Below are 15207 nucleotides of genomic sequence, written 5' to 3'. Positions count from 1 at the left end.
AGGGGGAGTACGTTCAGGCTACGGTAGCATTGTACGGTAATGTCCTAGCTCAGAGTTACACACTGACAAGCTGTTGGACTCAGTTAGCATCTGGCTAACTAGTTAGAGGTCCACTTCAGTCATGTGTGTGCGTGTGTATGTGTGCATGCGCGTGTGCTTTGTGATCAGACTACGTAGCGGTGTGTGGTAACGGCCTGGATCAGACCTACACACTGAAAGTTCCTCACAAGCTGTGAATTCAGCTAGCATTTGGCTAACTAGTTAGCAGTCGGTGTGTGTGTGTGTGGGTGTGTCCACCTGAGGCTCTCCCCAGCATCACAGCGAACAATATAACGAGTTGCACATTAGTTACGAATTCAGAACAATTGTCTTGTTTTTTGGTGAATGAAAGCAGCTTTAGCTCTTGTAAGTGATCGGAGATGTATCCACACACACACACAAACACACACACACACACACACACGCACACACACACACGCACACACACGCGCGTGCACGAAAACACAAGAAAAGTTACTGAAAGTTAAAAAAGTTGCAGAAAATGGTGATCGATCCGTAATGCCAGCGCATTCGAGTGGTAAATAAACGAATGTGAACACACGGGGGGGGGGCAGTGTTGATTGGTCAGCTCACACGGGGGAGGGCAGTGTTGATTGGTCAGCTCACACGGGGGACAGAACAGGGAAGGCTCAGAGGGGGGAGGAGCGATGGAGCTGAGAGCTACGCCCCATTAAAACCGACCTTCACAGAGCAGAGGTGATTTATCAATATTCAATCAAAGATATTGAGGACCACGGATCACTTTGAGGCAAGACATTTCAAATACAGTGTAGTTGGACATCTGGCAGCTGAATGACATGAATTAAAAAAACATAATATGTGACCTTTAACATCTAGTACGACATCATGTGTGTTCGGGGGATGTCTTTTGTCAGTGGTTGTGTTTTAAACTTTAAGTGACAGATATTTAGATTCTGAGACGTCTCACATGGGACTGAGCTGATATTTTTCCCAGACATCAAATGTTTCGTCTTGCTGACACTGACTGGATGTTTACAGTAAACATGACTCAGCTTCACTGACACAATGGAGACACAATCAGACTGATGACGGAGCACATTTCACACCTGAAAGCAAACCAAACACCTGCAGTAGGGTCCAGTTCAGAACTGACGGTATCCAGCATTGATTACTGTAATTCACATTATTTGAATGATTAAATGTTTTATTATAAGTATAGCATAGCTGGCGTCTCATTTGGGGTGTACCCCACCTCTCTCCCATAGCCAGCTGGGATTGTTACAGTAGACTAGTGACGTGCATGGTGGATAAGCCACTACACGAGACGATTGCTATTGATGGATGGAAACATGAATGTTTGTCAGAAATAATCAACATGATGTTTCTCTCCTCGTCTGTTGTTTGTGCTGTTAACAGCGTTTTGATGATTTAGGTATTGAGTTGTTGACTTTGAGTCAGCTTCTACGCACACAGAACCCGTGTCATCACGCTATGTGGTGCGTCACCTTTTTCTTGAGGGCCTCCAGCGATTCAAACTCCAGGCGGGACAGTTTAATGTGGATGTGTTTGGGAACGTCTGGGATGAGGAAGGCCAGGATGAACTTCAAGGCCAGCAGCCCGTGCTAAAATCACAGAATGACAAACAAGCTACATTAAAATACCAGCTTTTATTTGCATTATATCATTCAATAAAAACAGCAAAGATGTAAACACACTTTGAAAGGGAGATAACAAAACTTCATTAGGCTTAAACAGGATGTAGTCCTGGATGAAGAAAGCCAGAGAGAACAGAGGAGAAAATGTCCTTGGGCTGAAATAGAACAAGTAATAAAACAGTTTGTCTGAAAGAAGAAGTTCATCTTCCTCTTCGCATTAACATTTAAAAACTAAACACTGACCACGTGGTTAAATAAACACTAAATATTTGATCACTGTTAGTCCTCTGGTGCATACAAACACACTTCTCAACTGACAATATTTTCACAGACCAGCCTTCATTTGATCAATAATGACACCATTAATGACGCCAGTGGTTTTATGTAAAATGCAGACATCAACAGACAATAAACAACCTTTTTCCCATAAATTGATAATACACATTTTTGTAAACAAAATTATTTATTTTAGAACAAAAATCCTTTTTAATAAGAAATAATTGTAATAAACAACCCGGTGGTTGGGGGCCGCTGAACTAGAGGACATGTCTAAAGGTCAACATGTTCCTATGGTCAAATTATTTTCAATCCTTTCTACGGGTACCATAATTTTTGGCCAAGCTTGTTTCATTATTTTGTTTTTTTAAAAGGATTCTTTTAAACTACAATTCAAAATCAATGTCCCACTTTCAGTGTTTAATTTTTGGTAAATTTTTATTTATTATTATTATTTTGTCAGTTCCAGACTGTTTCAGTGACGACTGTGGGTTTTTCTTTCATAAAGGGAGGGGTACCATCCGTCCATCTTGTCTTTGTTTTGTCTTTGTTTTGTAATTTGGCTAAAGGAGGGATGTCCAGTTTTTAGGAAGACTGGAGTCTTTTTCTGCAGATGCATCACAAATGAAACACTTTACCGTAAAATATATGAAACTATTGATCATCCATTCATTCAGTCTGGGTTTAGATCATCAATAATGACTGTGATGGCACACCTTCCCGCCCTGCAGAGTACTATTTAACATATTATCTGAGCTGAATACTGTGACACATACCTGAAGAAACAACTCTTACTGATCCACACGAGTCAGCACAGTCTGTTTTCCCATGAACATGAACACATTTACCGACGTGTTTGCTGAGCAAACACACTTCTCAACTATCCAGGATACACACACACATTAGGACCCACACAAGCATTGAAAAGACATGCTGAACACACACCTGTGCCAGTCCCTTTGGAGGACGGCCAACTGCCTCCATCAGGGTAATGGACTCTGTGTGTTCTATAGTAGCTGGAACAAATGGTGTGAGGGCAGGAACAGCTTTCAGCCTCATCAGCCTGAGCAGTTTGGTCAAGTTGATGATTATGGTAATACATTAAGACCTACCATCTCTGCTGTAAGCCAGCCTGTTCATATTGGCTTCCAAAATGTTCATCTAAATGCAGAAATCAGTCAACCAACTGTCAGGTCGTGGCATTTCAGAGATCTTTCTCAGATTTCTGTTTTAGGAGACTGTGAGTACAGAAATGTGTGGAGCTGGAGAGCCTCATTTTGCACCCAAGAAGAGCTGTTGAAAAAGAATTGATTATTTTGAAGCCTGGTAATGAATAAATTACTGTTCTAGAATTTTTACAAGCACAAAATATGTTGCTTAAACAAGCTTCACAGCAGCTTCACTCATTAACACGCAGAACAAGCACAGAAATCCCTGATCTTAGCAACTTGTCACATTGATTGAACATGCACAATAAACACTCAAGCTCTTAGTTGATTGCTTCCAGTCTAATTTATAATTTGGTTGGACAGAGACAGAGAGGATGAATGACTAAGACAGGAGGGACAATGTGACTTCTAAAATGTTGTCCTTCTTTTCAAGGTCTGACAGTAAATTGAGGGATAATTCAAATGCTCTGTTTGAGCAGCATCTATAAAAACAGTTAACACTATAGTTACAAAGGACTGGTGAGTAATCACTAACTCAGTGTTACTTTAGGAGAATTAACTCCAGACTCAGCTGGTATTTAATCTATTTAATTTAATCAAGAAGGTGTAGCTGTCTATCTTTATTATCAAGTTGTGTTCTGATGATTTTATCACGTGCTATTATATCAGTCACAGTTCAAGAACACAACTTAAGAACACACATTTACCAATACAGCAGTACCTCTACAGACCACCTGCTAGACATACCATCGTTCTGTCCATATTTTTGTTCGACGCATGAGTAAAATCCAAAATATGAGCAGAGGACACCACTGCTAGTTGGTGGATGGATACATCAGCTGAGACCGGATCTCGTTCTTTACCGCATGTTGGTGGATGGATACATCAGTGAGGATGTCATTCTCGTTGGTGGAGTGAAGACATGACTCCCGTGTTCTCTCGGATGTTTTCATCCTTTATCATTGTTTATGTAACTTATATATAATTAATTGTACACAGTTAAGTCTGCATGACTATTGATTAATAAAAACTTGTTTTCATAATTTAAGGACTTTTGAGGGCTGGAACGGGTTAAAATGATTTTAGTTCATTTAAATAGGGAAAACGTGTTTGAATAAAGATGCGGAACAGATTAAAGTCATATCTCGTGGTTTTACTGTAATTACAGTTAGTATGTCTCCACAGTGTTTCAGTAAGAAAAGTCTTGGTCTGACCATTATTGACGCGTTGCTGTGTTGTTAGCTGGTTTATAACGTATGTACACTGTGATTGAGATGAACACAGATCATTAACCAACATTAGAAGCTGTCAGAGACGTTCGTTATTAATGATGTTTAGGTGTTGTCCACTTGGGGTAAATGACATCAACACTCTTGTTTTAAATTACGTTTTGCCAAAAACACACCTTCAAATAAATAAGAGATTCAATAAATACGTCAATAAATACGTCCTTATGAAGAATCCAGATTGTTCACCATTTAAACACAAATGTGAGCTGAACACTATATAAACTCGTATCTTGCTTTACATGCTGTCCGTAACTCAAACAGGGCCTGATCATTATAAAACATAACATCAGGAATAATTGCTGACAAGACCGGCACACACCAAGAGGACCACAGTGTAACTGCTATTCCTGCTATTCAGTATTCACAACTTAATGCTGTTACCATGACACCCCATCACTGTTAATTGGAAAATTAGCATTTCAATCCACTTGAGACAAAAACCAATGCTGCAGTTTCATGTGTGATTTGACAGGAAGGTCTCAGTCAAACGCCGACTCTGGCTTGTTGGGCTCTTTAGTCTTCTTTCCTGGAAGCAGCTACACACATGGCCTGGGGTGTAAGACAAGGCTAGGCATTGTCTTACACACCTAGGACAATGGGTGTGTAGGACAATGAAGACACATGAAGACTATGGACATAAGATAACCTCAAGATAAAGTATGATTTTTACAACACCAGGTTTTTAATAATGACTCAATCCTAGAGTAACTTTATTATTATCTTTATCATAATCGACTCACCTCCATGCAGACTCAAAGATGAATAAAATCAACTGAAAACATCTATGGAACATCCTGGAAAAACAGTAGTACAACATTAGTCTTTAAGTCTGTGTTGACTTCATAATGTCTTTAACCTTCTACAAACATTTTTGTGAAGTTTCCTATTTACAAACAGGCATAGCTGGAGTTGGTATGGTAGAAAACTGTAGCTTATTTACACCAAGCAACACTATTTACTGTTGTAGCCTCCAATATTTCCCTCGGGCTCCATCCTCCATAAACGTCTTCTTCAAGACGAGATGACTTCGAGTCACAGGGTACACTGGAGGCTATCCCAGCTGACATCACACGGGAGGCAGGCTACACCCTGGACAAGTTGCCCGTTTATTGCAGGGCCAGTATCTGCGACTTTAGCTGCTAAATGCTATTCTGCATTCATCAGCAAACTGCTAGCTCTAGCTGGGCAGACCCTAGAAGCTGTGCTCCTGAACAGGAGCTGTGATAGCACCAGTAGACGCTGAGTGTGTGTCGTGTGGCAGGTGTTCCACCTGCTTGTTGACCTGCAGCTCTCCTGCTGGTTCAGCGTCATCAGTCTGAACCCATACAGCAGTAAAACCAGCTGGAACAGACGCACCAGATCGCCCATCAGCACGTGAGCAGCGACACTCAGGTGCTCCAGGGAATCCTGCTTTGATTCATCTGAAGGACTGAACGCGCCCCTGTAACACACATACACTTCCCACTGCATGAGTAGCAGGCAACTCCTGCTTGGTGCGCGCAAATGAGCAACTTGTAAAGGGGGACGGTGTCTTGCTCAAGGGCACCTCCTCAGCCCTTGGGATGTAAGCTGACACCTCCCACTGTCAGCTCACACTCCGGGTGGCTGGGCGGGAGCAGGAATCTAGCCTCTGATCTTGGGAACATTGAGCGACGCGCTCTACCACTGAGCCACTGCCGCAGTTCCCCTTTCTGCCACAACCCCCACCGAGCAGCACTGAGTCATGTGACTGAGGCCAGCATTTTGACAAGTGTTAAGAGTGACTCATACACAGTTTTATCATTCAAAAATATCATCTGAAGCAGCTTGGCGTTTAAGTTCTTGGTGCAGCAGAACTGGAGGTCTCCCAGTGACCACCTCCCGATCCAGTCCCGTGATCCTGCTGCATTTGTCCAATAAAATGACTCCTTGTTGTCCGTTTTAGATGACAGACCCCTGTCCAGCCTGTGTGTTATGAGGTTTTGAATCCGCCTCTTTATTTGTGAGGCTTCATGAGCAGACATAGTCCAGACTGGATTATAACAGACAGACCTGTGACTACAAGAGAAAGTGTCTGTCGGTTTCTCTAGTAGGCTGGCCGGTTGCCTGGTTACTGCTCACGGATGTGTGAAAACCCCATACAGCAATTACCAAGGTATCACAGCACTGCTGCAAAGAAAGCACTGCCTTCCTTCCCTACAACCAACCCCGACCCCAAAACCAAGAAACGCAGGGCTGAGTACTTCCATTTTAACCCTGAACTGTCCCAGTGGTCCATGAACCAATGATGACGATGATAACGACTGAGCCCACAAGACACATTTAGAACTGCCAGAAGAAACACACAGTCAGGATCCTCTGTGTGAAGCCAGCGCCGGTCAGAGCCACTGCTACAGGGCCTAATGCTGGCCTTTGATTGGCTGGAGATGGAAAGATTGTCTTTAAATACATAGAATATGTCGATGAGCGACGTCAGTGTGTGTTTGTGTCTAGCTCACCCATTTACAACAACCATCGTGCAACCTGGCTCTCATTACTCTGATCATCCAATCTCTTTAATAACTTGCTTGTTGGATTCAAGGAAATGTGCTGAATACTGAGGGAGAAACGTGCTTGGATGTACAATCAGCTGGTGACTGCTTCATGCTGGAATCACTCACACACACACACACACACACACACACACACACACACACACACACACACACACACACACACACACACACACACACACACACACACACACACACACACACACACACACACACACACACACACACACACACACACACACACACACACACACACACACACACACACACACACACACACACACACACACACACACACAGCTTCTTTCTCCTTCTATAAATTGGTCCTCCTCTTCTCGTCTCTTCTTCTTTATCCTGCTCACCCTTTCCTCCATCTCCCCCTGTCTATCTTTGTCCACCTTCATTTCATTATCTGGACACTAATGCATGCACAGACAGGTTTCATATATTTGTGACGGAGCTGTTGCCTGTTGTCATTTTTCTGCGTGTTTACTGGAGCGGCTCCAGCTCCCCTCCTCGTTCAGGTGAGGGGGCAGATTATAAGTCAGACAGATAAAATCATCCCCGGAGCCAGCGTGCCGTCTACGGCTGTAAGGAGTCATGTTCCACTGAGGCCAGGAGACAGTTTAAAGGCGATGTGGATGGATGACGGGGACAACATGACTTTGCTACAATATTCATTTCAATCAGTGAGGGCAAATGTCTGAAGCTGTTATGAAATGTGTCCCAGATGATCATTAATTGATTACTGATAATATCTTAATGTTCACTTTTAATCTAGCAATAATTCTGAGACATTATCAGCAGGATTCTGCAGCTGCACCAGGATCAGCTTTACTCATGATCACATGTTGACATAATTATTGAGTCTGCTCTGTTAATGAAAGAACACCACACAATGGTCACTGAAATAAATTGAAACCGAAAGCAGGCATGATAAATAAGAACTTAGTGGAAATTAGCTGATGAAAATCAGACGTTGTGGTTCAACACAATTATTTTTAAAAAACAGATGAAGGAAACAGGTTTGGAGAAAAATGATGGGATTAAAAAGAATGTGACCAAAGGGATTAGATTAAGGTGTTACGGTGCAAATGGACTACACTGACACCCCAGGCTCTGCACATGGGGGTTCCTGGGTCTGAACACACTCCCGGGACTCACTCACTCACTCTCTCACGCACGCACATACACGCGCACACACACACGCACGCACGCACGCACACAAACACACAATATTTTACAGACACAAATTGTTTTGTCTCACCCATTGAGACCAAATTTTGACTCTGGCTCCATCTAGTGAGAAAAGCTGGAACACAATATAATTCCATGTAAATGCATACTGTGTATTATCATTCGTTCATTCATTCGTTCATTCATTCATTTTCAAACACAACCGTCACATCTTTAGCCACTTATCTTAAGTACAGGTTAAGGAAGCCTATCCCAGCGCTACCCGCTGCGCCACCAAGCTGCCCGCGTACTGAATATACACCGAATATAACACATTTACAAAAAAGCAGATGTATATTTGTAACATGTGCAGAATAATGAATTCCATGTACAGTACTTCCACATGATGGAGATCAAACCAAAAACCTTCTGGTTAGTGCAAACAGGATCGGATCAAAACGAGGCTTCACTCTAAAAACAGTTTTTCCTTGTGGACGTGGTTCATCGTAGTAAAAAAACATTTTCCAGCACAACACAGCTTCATTACATCACTGCAAGAGTCAAAGCTCCGTGTTGGGGTGACGAGCTAACTGGCTAACCATCCTGGTCAGTTCAGTTTGTTTACAAGGACCCCCCTGGAACCTGGAGGTTCTAGTGCATGTGGTCAAAAACAGCGCCATTGGTAAGCAGTTAAACTGTCTGACCCTGTTCATGCTGGGAAAACATGACCATGGGCCACCCACAGGTAACACTTATGTTATCACGACAGAAATGGCCTCTGTAATATCTGAACAGAACTCAAATCAAACTAAGAATGTGGCCAGGAGACACTTTACAGCATCTTCTGCACTATAAGGCACAGATAAAAGCCTGGAATTTTTCTCATAAACCAACAGTGCGCCTTATAATCCAGTGCGCCTTATAGTGCAGAAAATACTGTATTTTGAAATACCTGATTAACCATGATTCCAGTAAGATGCGTCTACAGTTTTATCTGAATACCGTCTGAAGACCAGTGTGGAGTCAAGAGCTTCTACATCCTGCTGTGTTTCACTGCGTCACACTAAAGCAGTTACAGGACAGTACTCACGACTCGTCTTTGTGTGTGTGACTTACCTCAATGGCTGCCGTCCAAAGTATGAGCTGCGTCTCCGACTCTGAAAAGTAAGCCTTGACTTGTGGGGATATGCCGATCAGAGCACAGTTTGTCACCACGGCCATCACACTCATGGCCTCGAAGGCGAGCTGGACAGAGACAGAGGAACAACCAAGTTCATGAGAATGGAGACATTTTCTCAATCCTTTCTCTCTCTTTCTTGAGGGCATTTGTTTGTAGTTAGATGTCGACACTTCGGTTATGTGTTCAGGTTTTCCATCACCTGCCAGACGCCTATGTTGGTCGCCGGGTCAGAGAAGGGACGTTTGAAAACGCGACACATCTTGAAGGCATCAGAGTAAATCTCTGTGACGTTGTTCAACACCACCAGGACAGCAGCCAGCGGGTAGACGCAGGAGAACAGACTGACGTAACCAAACAGCAGAAACAGCTCCAGGTAGTCGTCGAATGTACCCTAGAGAGCGAGAAGCACACACACACGCGTGTGGATCTACAGCATTTAGGAACAAAACAGCCAGACCCAGATGTGAAGGAACCTACCAGGTATGTGCTCATGGAGGCCTCCAGCCGGACCTGCTCGGCCAGAGGAAGCTCCTGGTCCTGGAGGGATCTGGTCTTCTGGACTTTCCGGATCATCTTCTTGTTGCGTCGCCTCTGAAGCCAATAAGGCATGAAGGCCTCCATCAGCTGATTCAAGATCTGACTGGTGATCAACAGGGTGGCCAGACTCTGGACAGAAGATGACAACGATCAACCGGAGGAGGAGGAGGAACGCGGAGGAGAAGAGCAGCGGCTGGATGGATGATGGATGGATGGAAGGAAAGCCTACCTGCCTCAGAAGCACCATGTCCTGCATGACGAAGGCGACGTAGAACAGGGAGGCGAAACAGTTGACGAAGTTGAACTGTGAAGAAAATGAAAGACTTACTGCAGTCTGATCACAGAAGGATGAGACTGGCAGCGCAGGAAGACAGAAATGTGATTCCTACTCACGACTAGCACTTTGAGGACCAAATGATTCTGATATGAAGACTCCAGCCTGTGATTTTCTAAAAGTACAGAGGGGAAAACGCATTTAGAGGAGGTCAATAACTCTCAGCTCTTTCTAAATATCCAGGTGCTAAACTATCTGACTGGTGGTTTAAAACAACTGCCATCAAATTCCTGAGGATGCACATGGATAAAAAAAAAGAAAAACTTTTGTGGTTGTATCGAGACTTTGCAGCAGGAAGCCCACTTTCAATGCATGCTGGAGGTCTCAATGTGTGAACTTTAAACTCAAACTGAAGATATTTTCCACTGCTGACCCAAAGTGCAAGATGAGAACCATGGGGCTCAGACACAGAAGTGTGGGGATGCTGTTCTGTGGAGCTGTGAAACCAAACTGGACATGTTGGGTCAGCAGCAGTCGATGGAGCTGCTTGGTTTCTTCACCTGAAATGGAAGGGATGGAGTCCATCAAGGATCGAGAAATGTGAGGCGACAATGATCCCAATCAGACGTCAAACCCAAGTTTGGTTTCAGAAGCCCCGGATCATTCCAGAGGCCATCACAGTGGTGACATGAATCCCAAAGGAAGTGGAGGATTGGTTGGGATTTGAAGACGGGGGTTACAGCAGGAAAACCAGAGAATATTCTAGAACTGGAGGCCTTCATGAGGAATGGGTCAAGATTCCTCAGGAACCAGAAGCTGGTGTCTGGATATGCATCATGTTGAACCAGTGACAGCCTGCAGTAGTCAGTAGAAATAGCATCTACATGTACATTACAGTATAGTGTGTAAAGTAAGCAGGACTACTCACCCCAGTCAGTCAGGAACTCAGCACCATATCTGTATATGAGATTCATGACCTCTATGACCACAGCGTAGATAATACTGGGGATGAACAACAGTATTCCTGTCCAGAACGTGGGGTTGTCATTGTGGAGGGAGTGCGCCCATCCCTCCATCACAAAGTAGATCATCATGACGTGGAGTGACAGGTAGAGGCAGAGCAGGACGAAGGGCAGGGACACCAGGTAGATGCGCAGCTGCCTCTTGCTGTTGGGGTAGAGCGGCTCCTCGCGCCCCGTCACCGGGTTGAACCCCAGGACCCCATGGAACCCGGGACGAGGCTCCTCAAAGGCCTTCTTCCTGCTCAGCGTGCCCCAGCGGTAGGCTAGTGAGGCACTACGGCGCTTCCATAGCTGAAACACACACACAAACACACACACATAACGGGCCTGTAGGCATGCAAGTGATGGGGAGGTAGAGCGGCAGGCAGCCGGTTACATTAAAGGGACAGGAAACTCATTGTAAAGTAATATATATTTTGTTTATCATTACAAAAAAATCAAAAAAATCCTGATGTCTGGCATCATCTCTGGTGTCAGGAAACCTTAAAATCTGTTTAAGATCCTTTTCAGACAACCCATAGTATTTATTCTGAATTCCCAAGGTTCAGTGGATAATTAATTCATGTCTGGAGCTACTGGAGATGTTGTCTAAATGTTTTCATGACCAGATTATCACACGATTATGAAAAGTAAACCATATCAAAAGTGATAGACAGGTCAAGTGATTGGGTTTGTTTCCCCAGGGGCTTGTTCACAATTTACACCAATTACCTCTGATTTATTTATTTTTTTTGGGGGGGGTATCTCCTTGTTTGGTATCATACAGGGGCTTGTATAGTTTGCAGTTATAATGCAGTTATAACATCAGGTCGTAATTCTTTCTCTTCTTCTTTTCCTTTCAGCTTTTCCCTTCAGGGGTCGCCAGAGTTCATCGAGTCGCAATTCTAGGGGATAATTACACCCCCATCTGGGTTCACTGGAAACTCCTCTTTCGAATCTGATGATGATGAAATGATTTGAGATGATTTTGTGACGTTGTCACTTGCTGTATATTTATATAATGGCACTGATATGGATTCACCGTTATGTCTATGATTGCGTCACTGTGAGTGAGCACATCGTAACTTATGATACATTTTGTTTGGCCAAGGTCCCCATTGGTCATAAAAAAAGAATCTGAATCACATCCCAACTGACCTCAACTGGAGATTATAGATTGAATTTTAAAAAAATAACGACTTGTGAACAGCCTCTCAGAACCAATTGTGTTTGTATGTTGAGGACTACCTGTACACTCTGAATCACATCTAACATTGAGTATGAGCTCTGATCTTCTGGCAGTCCATGTAGAGAACTTCAGGTTAAACCGTTTCAAATAATCACGTGGCAAGTACGAATATCAATTTTTAATAAATTCTTAAATTATAAACTTTCTTTTTTACCCCTGGAGACTGTAATTATAGTTGAGCTGACTGTGATTTATAATGAAACACAACTGTCCATACCTCCAGGAAAACAGTGCACCAGATCAAGTTGAACACAGCGAAGATGACGTATTTGTCATAATCCTCCCAGTCGAACAAGTAATAAGGCACTCCGATGAAAGCCATAGGCAACAGAGCGAAGGTGAAGTATTCCAGGAATCCAAAGTAGAGGGCCAAACCCTCGCCATAGTAGTGCCTGACATTATCTGGGGATAGTGAAAAGAGAAAGGTGAATAAAAATTTCAGCATTACAAACTCAAAGGAAAAGAGAATATAGCATCAACAAAAGTGAACAACACCATGGAGCTGAGGAGAAATGAAGCATTGTGAGGTATTTCAGCATATGGAAGGAATAATAATGAGAAATCAAATTCCCTCTGTACATTACAATAATGGTTCATCCTGAATAATGTGGATTATGTGCTTATCTCACACAGTTTTCACAAGAAAGACACTGGGAGATAATTGGTGCTTACCCAGAGGCTGCGGAGCCAATTTCACCTTTTTGTACCAAAAAAATGACAGCCTCTTCAGCTCCTCCAGCTCTTGGAGAGGAAAGATTTGTATCAGCATCCCCTTGGACTGCAGTCTGCGAACTAAAAAGCCAAACAAAAAAAAAAAAACTTACTTCCTGTGCACTGTTTTTTCATTACATTTTGAATCAATTCATTTCAATGGCAGCACCCCTGCTATATTGATCTCATTGTGGGGGAGAACACTGTTTGTATGCAGTACAGCAGGTATTTGACTGGAGCTTTGCTAAAAGTTTGAATCATTTGGAAGACGTTTCAGGGACTTTTGAGTGACATGAAAACGGCCTCGCTGCATTTCATCCCCCTGTTTTGTTTGTCTGAACTTACTTTTCCAGCCAAAACAATCATGCAGCTTAATTTTCACAAGCAAGGACAGGAAAACAATGGCTGGGAGCCATCACAATGTACACAATGAGCTGCCCATAGCAATACTTCTTATTGTCTAACGCCGAGTGACTAAATACACGGACATGAAAGCTCTATCGTTTCATCTGCCATTTCTTGAGTGCATCATTTGTCAAAAATGATTACATTCTGCTTTAACACGATTTGTCAAACACGGCGGCTGAATAGAGGCACCCAATCTCCGCTGCAAGTTCATTGCTTCCTTATCTCGCTTTGGGAATATTTCACTGCATTTGCATATTTATTGTTTCCATAATGCAGCACAGAGAGAGTGAGAGAGACGTGGACAGAGGCAGCAGTGGGGGATGATGATGGGGGGGGGCTGAACTCTGAGTCCTTCATCATTTCACTCCTGCTAATGTTGTTCTTACATCAGAATTAGTGAATGATTAAATGCAGGTTGGTTTTTTTTAATGGGGTGCGGCTGCTAAAAACAAGCATGAAGACGAGCGTCTCAGGTTTTTGTTTTAGTTTGTGACTCCGTGTCCCCGCTGGAAAACAAAGAGCAGCAAAAACATCATCAGGTCGCATTAGAGACATTAAAACTTGTTGTAAAGATAATATTCTGATAAACCAGTGACATGCAGTGATGTTGAAGTCGGTTAGGAGCCAGAGTGGTGTATTTGCAGCCTGATAACAAAAACTGGTTCAAGTCATTACCACTTGGTTAGAAAAGAGCGAGTTATTTCCTGATCTAATGTTTTAAGCAGATCTTTAAGCTACTAATTACATCTTTTTTCAATTGATAGTCCAATCTGAGGTGAGGTAATAATTTTTAAACAGTTTTTAATGTTAGGCTGTTAATTTGATGGCAAATATGCCGCTCTGTTTAGCTCGTAAACCTGACTTTAACATTTCCTGGGTCTACCAGAAACAGGCGTTCAGGACTGTGGCACCAGATGTTTGTGCTGCATAAAGTCATTCCAAACCCTTCAGGTTGAATATTCAACACTGACAGTGACCACAGACATATAGTGACTGTTGTTGCATCTATATGTCAGTCACCAACATGTTTTTCTTGAGCACACCTCTAGTTTGTCCATATGTCACATTTCATCAGGCAGAGCTTGAAAACTCAGATTTAAGACTAGACTCTTCCTCTTTTTACTCAGTGAAGACAGAAGGAGGATGCTGGTGGGGGTCGGATGAAGCTCGATGATGCATCGGAGGGAAATTAAAAATGTACAACAGCTGCTGAAAGAGGACAATGAGATGAAACTGGAAAAATAATCATTTGCTACAGAAAGAAGGAATAACATATAAGACTGCATTTTTAGCGGCCATTGTGTATTAATTAGTTTCTATGTGAATAATGGATGCAATAATTATCACTGCTTTTTTTTCATTGGTGCTCTACATAAACAATGTAATTTAGCAGTATTTGTCAGGTCAGCACGTTTTATCTGTTATTAACTCATATCTGGTTTCATCCCATCATTAAAATCCATGACAAATCAAATGAAGCACCCACACACACTTACTGATAGATTTCCCGGGGTAGAGCTTGGCCTGGCTGTGTCCCGGTACATGAGTCTCATCCTGGGCTCTTAGCGTGTCCAGCTCGTGTTTGATGATGAACTGACACTCAGCCATACTGAGGAAGCTGTCCCCGTCCCCTGTGGAGACGGAGCAGGTACGTAGAGCAAACACAATGCAGAAACCACGACGAAGACGTGCAAAACTCAGACAGTCGCGTGACTGCCAAACGTGCTATG

General features: G+C 43.0%; 1 protein-coding gene across 2 annotated transcripts in view; it reads right to left on the bottom strand.

Moving 5' to 3' along the window:
- The window catches only part of ano10a (anoctamin 10a), a 31083-nt gene that overhangs the window by 11402 nt on the left and 4474 nt on the right, over positions 1 to 15207 (bottom strand). For both annotated transcript variants that reach the window (XM_068323276.1, XM_068323277.1), the window contains exons 4-13: positions 14974 to 15108; positions 13031 to 13150; positions 12576 to 12760; positions 11037 to 11421; positions 10228 to 10283; positions 10064 to 10138; positions 9775 to 9963; positions 9497 to 9688; positions 9234 to 9362; positions 1527 to 1643 (exon numbers count right to left, since the gene is read on the bottom strand). In XM_068323276.1, coding sequence (XP_068179377.1) covers positions 1527 to 1643; positions 9234 to 9362; positions 9497 to 9688; positions 9775 to 9963; positions 10064 to 10138; positions 10228 to 10283; positions 11037 to 11421; positions 12576 to 12760; positions 13031 to 13150; positions 14974 to 15108 — 1583 coding nt within the window. The remainder of the gene's footprint in view (positions 1 to 1526; positions 1644 to 9233; positions 9363 to 9496; positions 9689 to 9774; positions 9964 to 10063; positions 10139 to 10227; positions 10284 to 11036; positions 11422 to 12575; positions 12761 to 13030; positions 13151 to 14973; positions 15109 to 15207) is intronic.

The sequence above is a fragment of the Antennarius striatus genome, chromosome 9 (assembly GCF_040054535.1).
Source record: "Antennarius striatus isolate MH-2024 chromosome 9, ASM4005453v1, whole genome shotgun sequence".
Classification (NCBI taxonomy): Eukaryota; Metazoa; Chordata; class Actinopteri; order Lophiiformes; family Antennariidae; genus Antennarius; species Antennarius striatus.
This window is presented reverse-complemented; position numbering and strand designations above follow the sequence as displayed.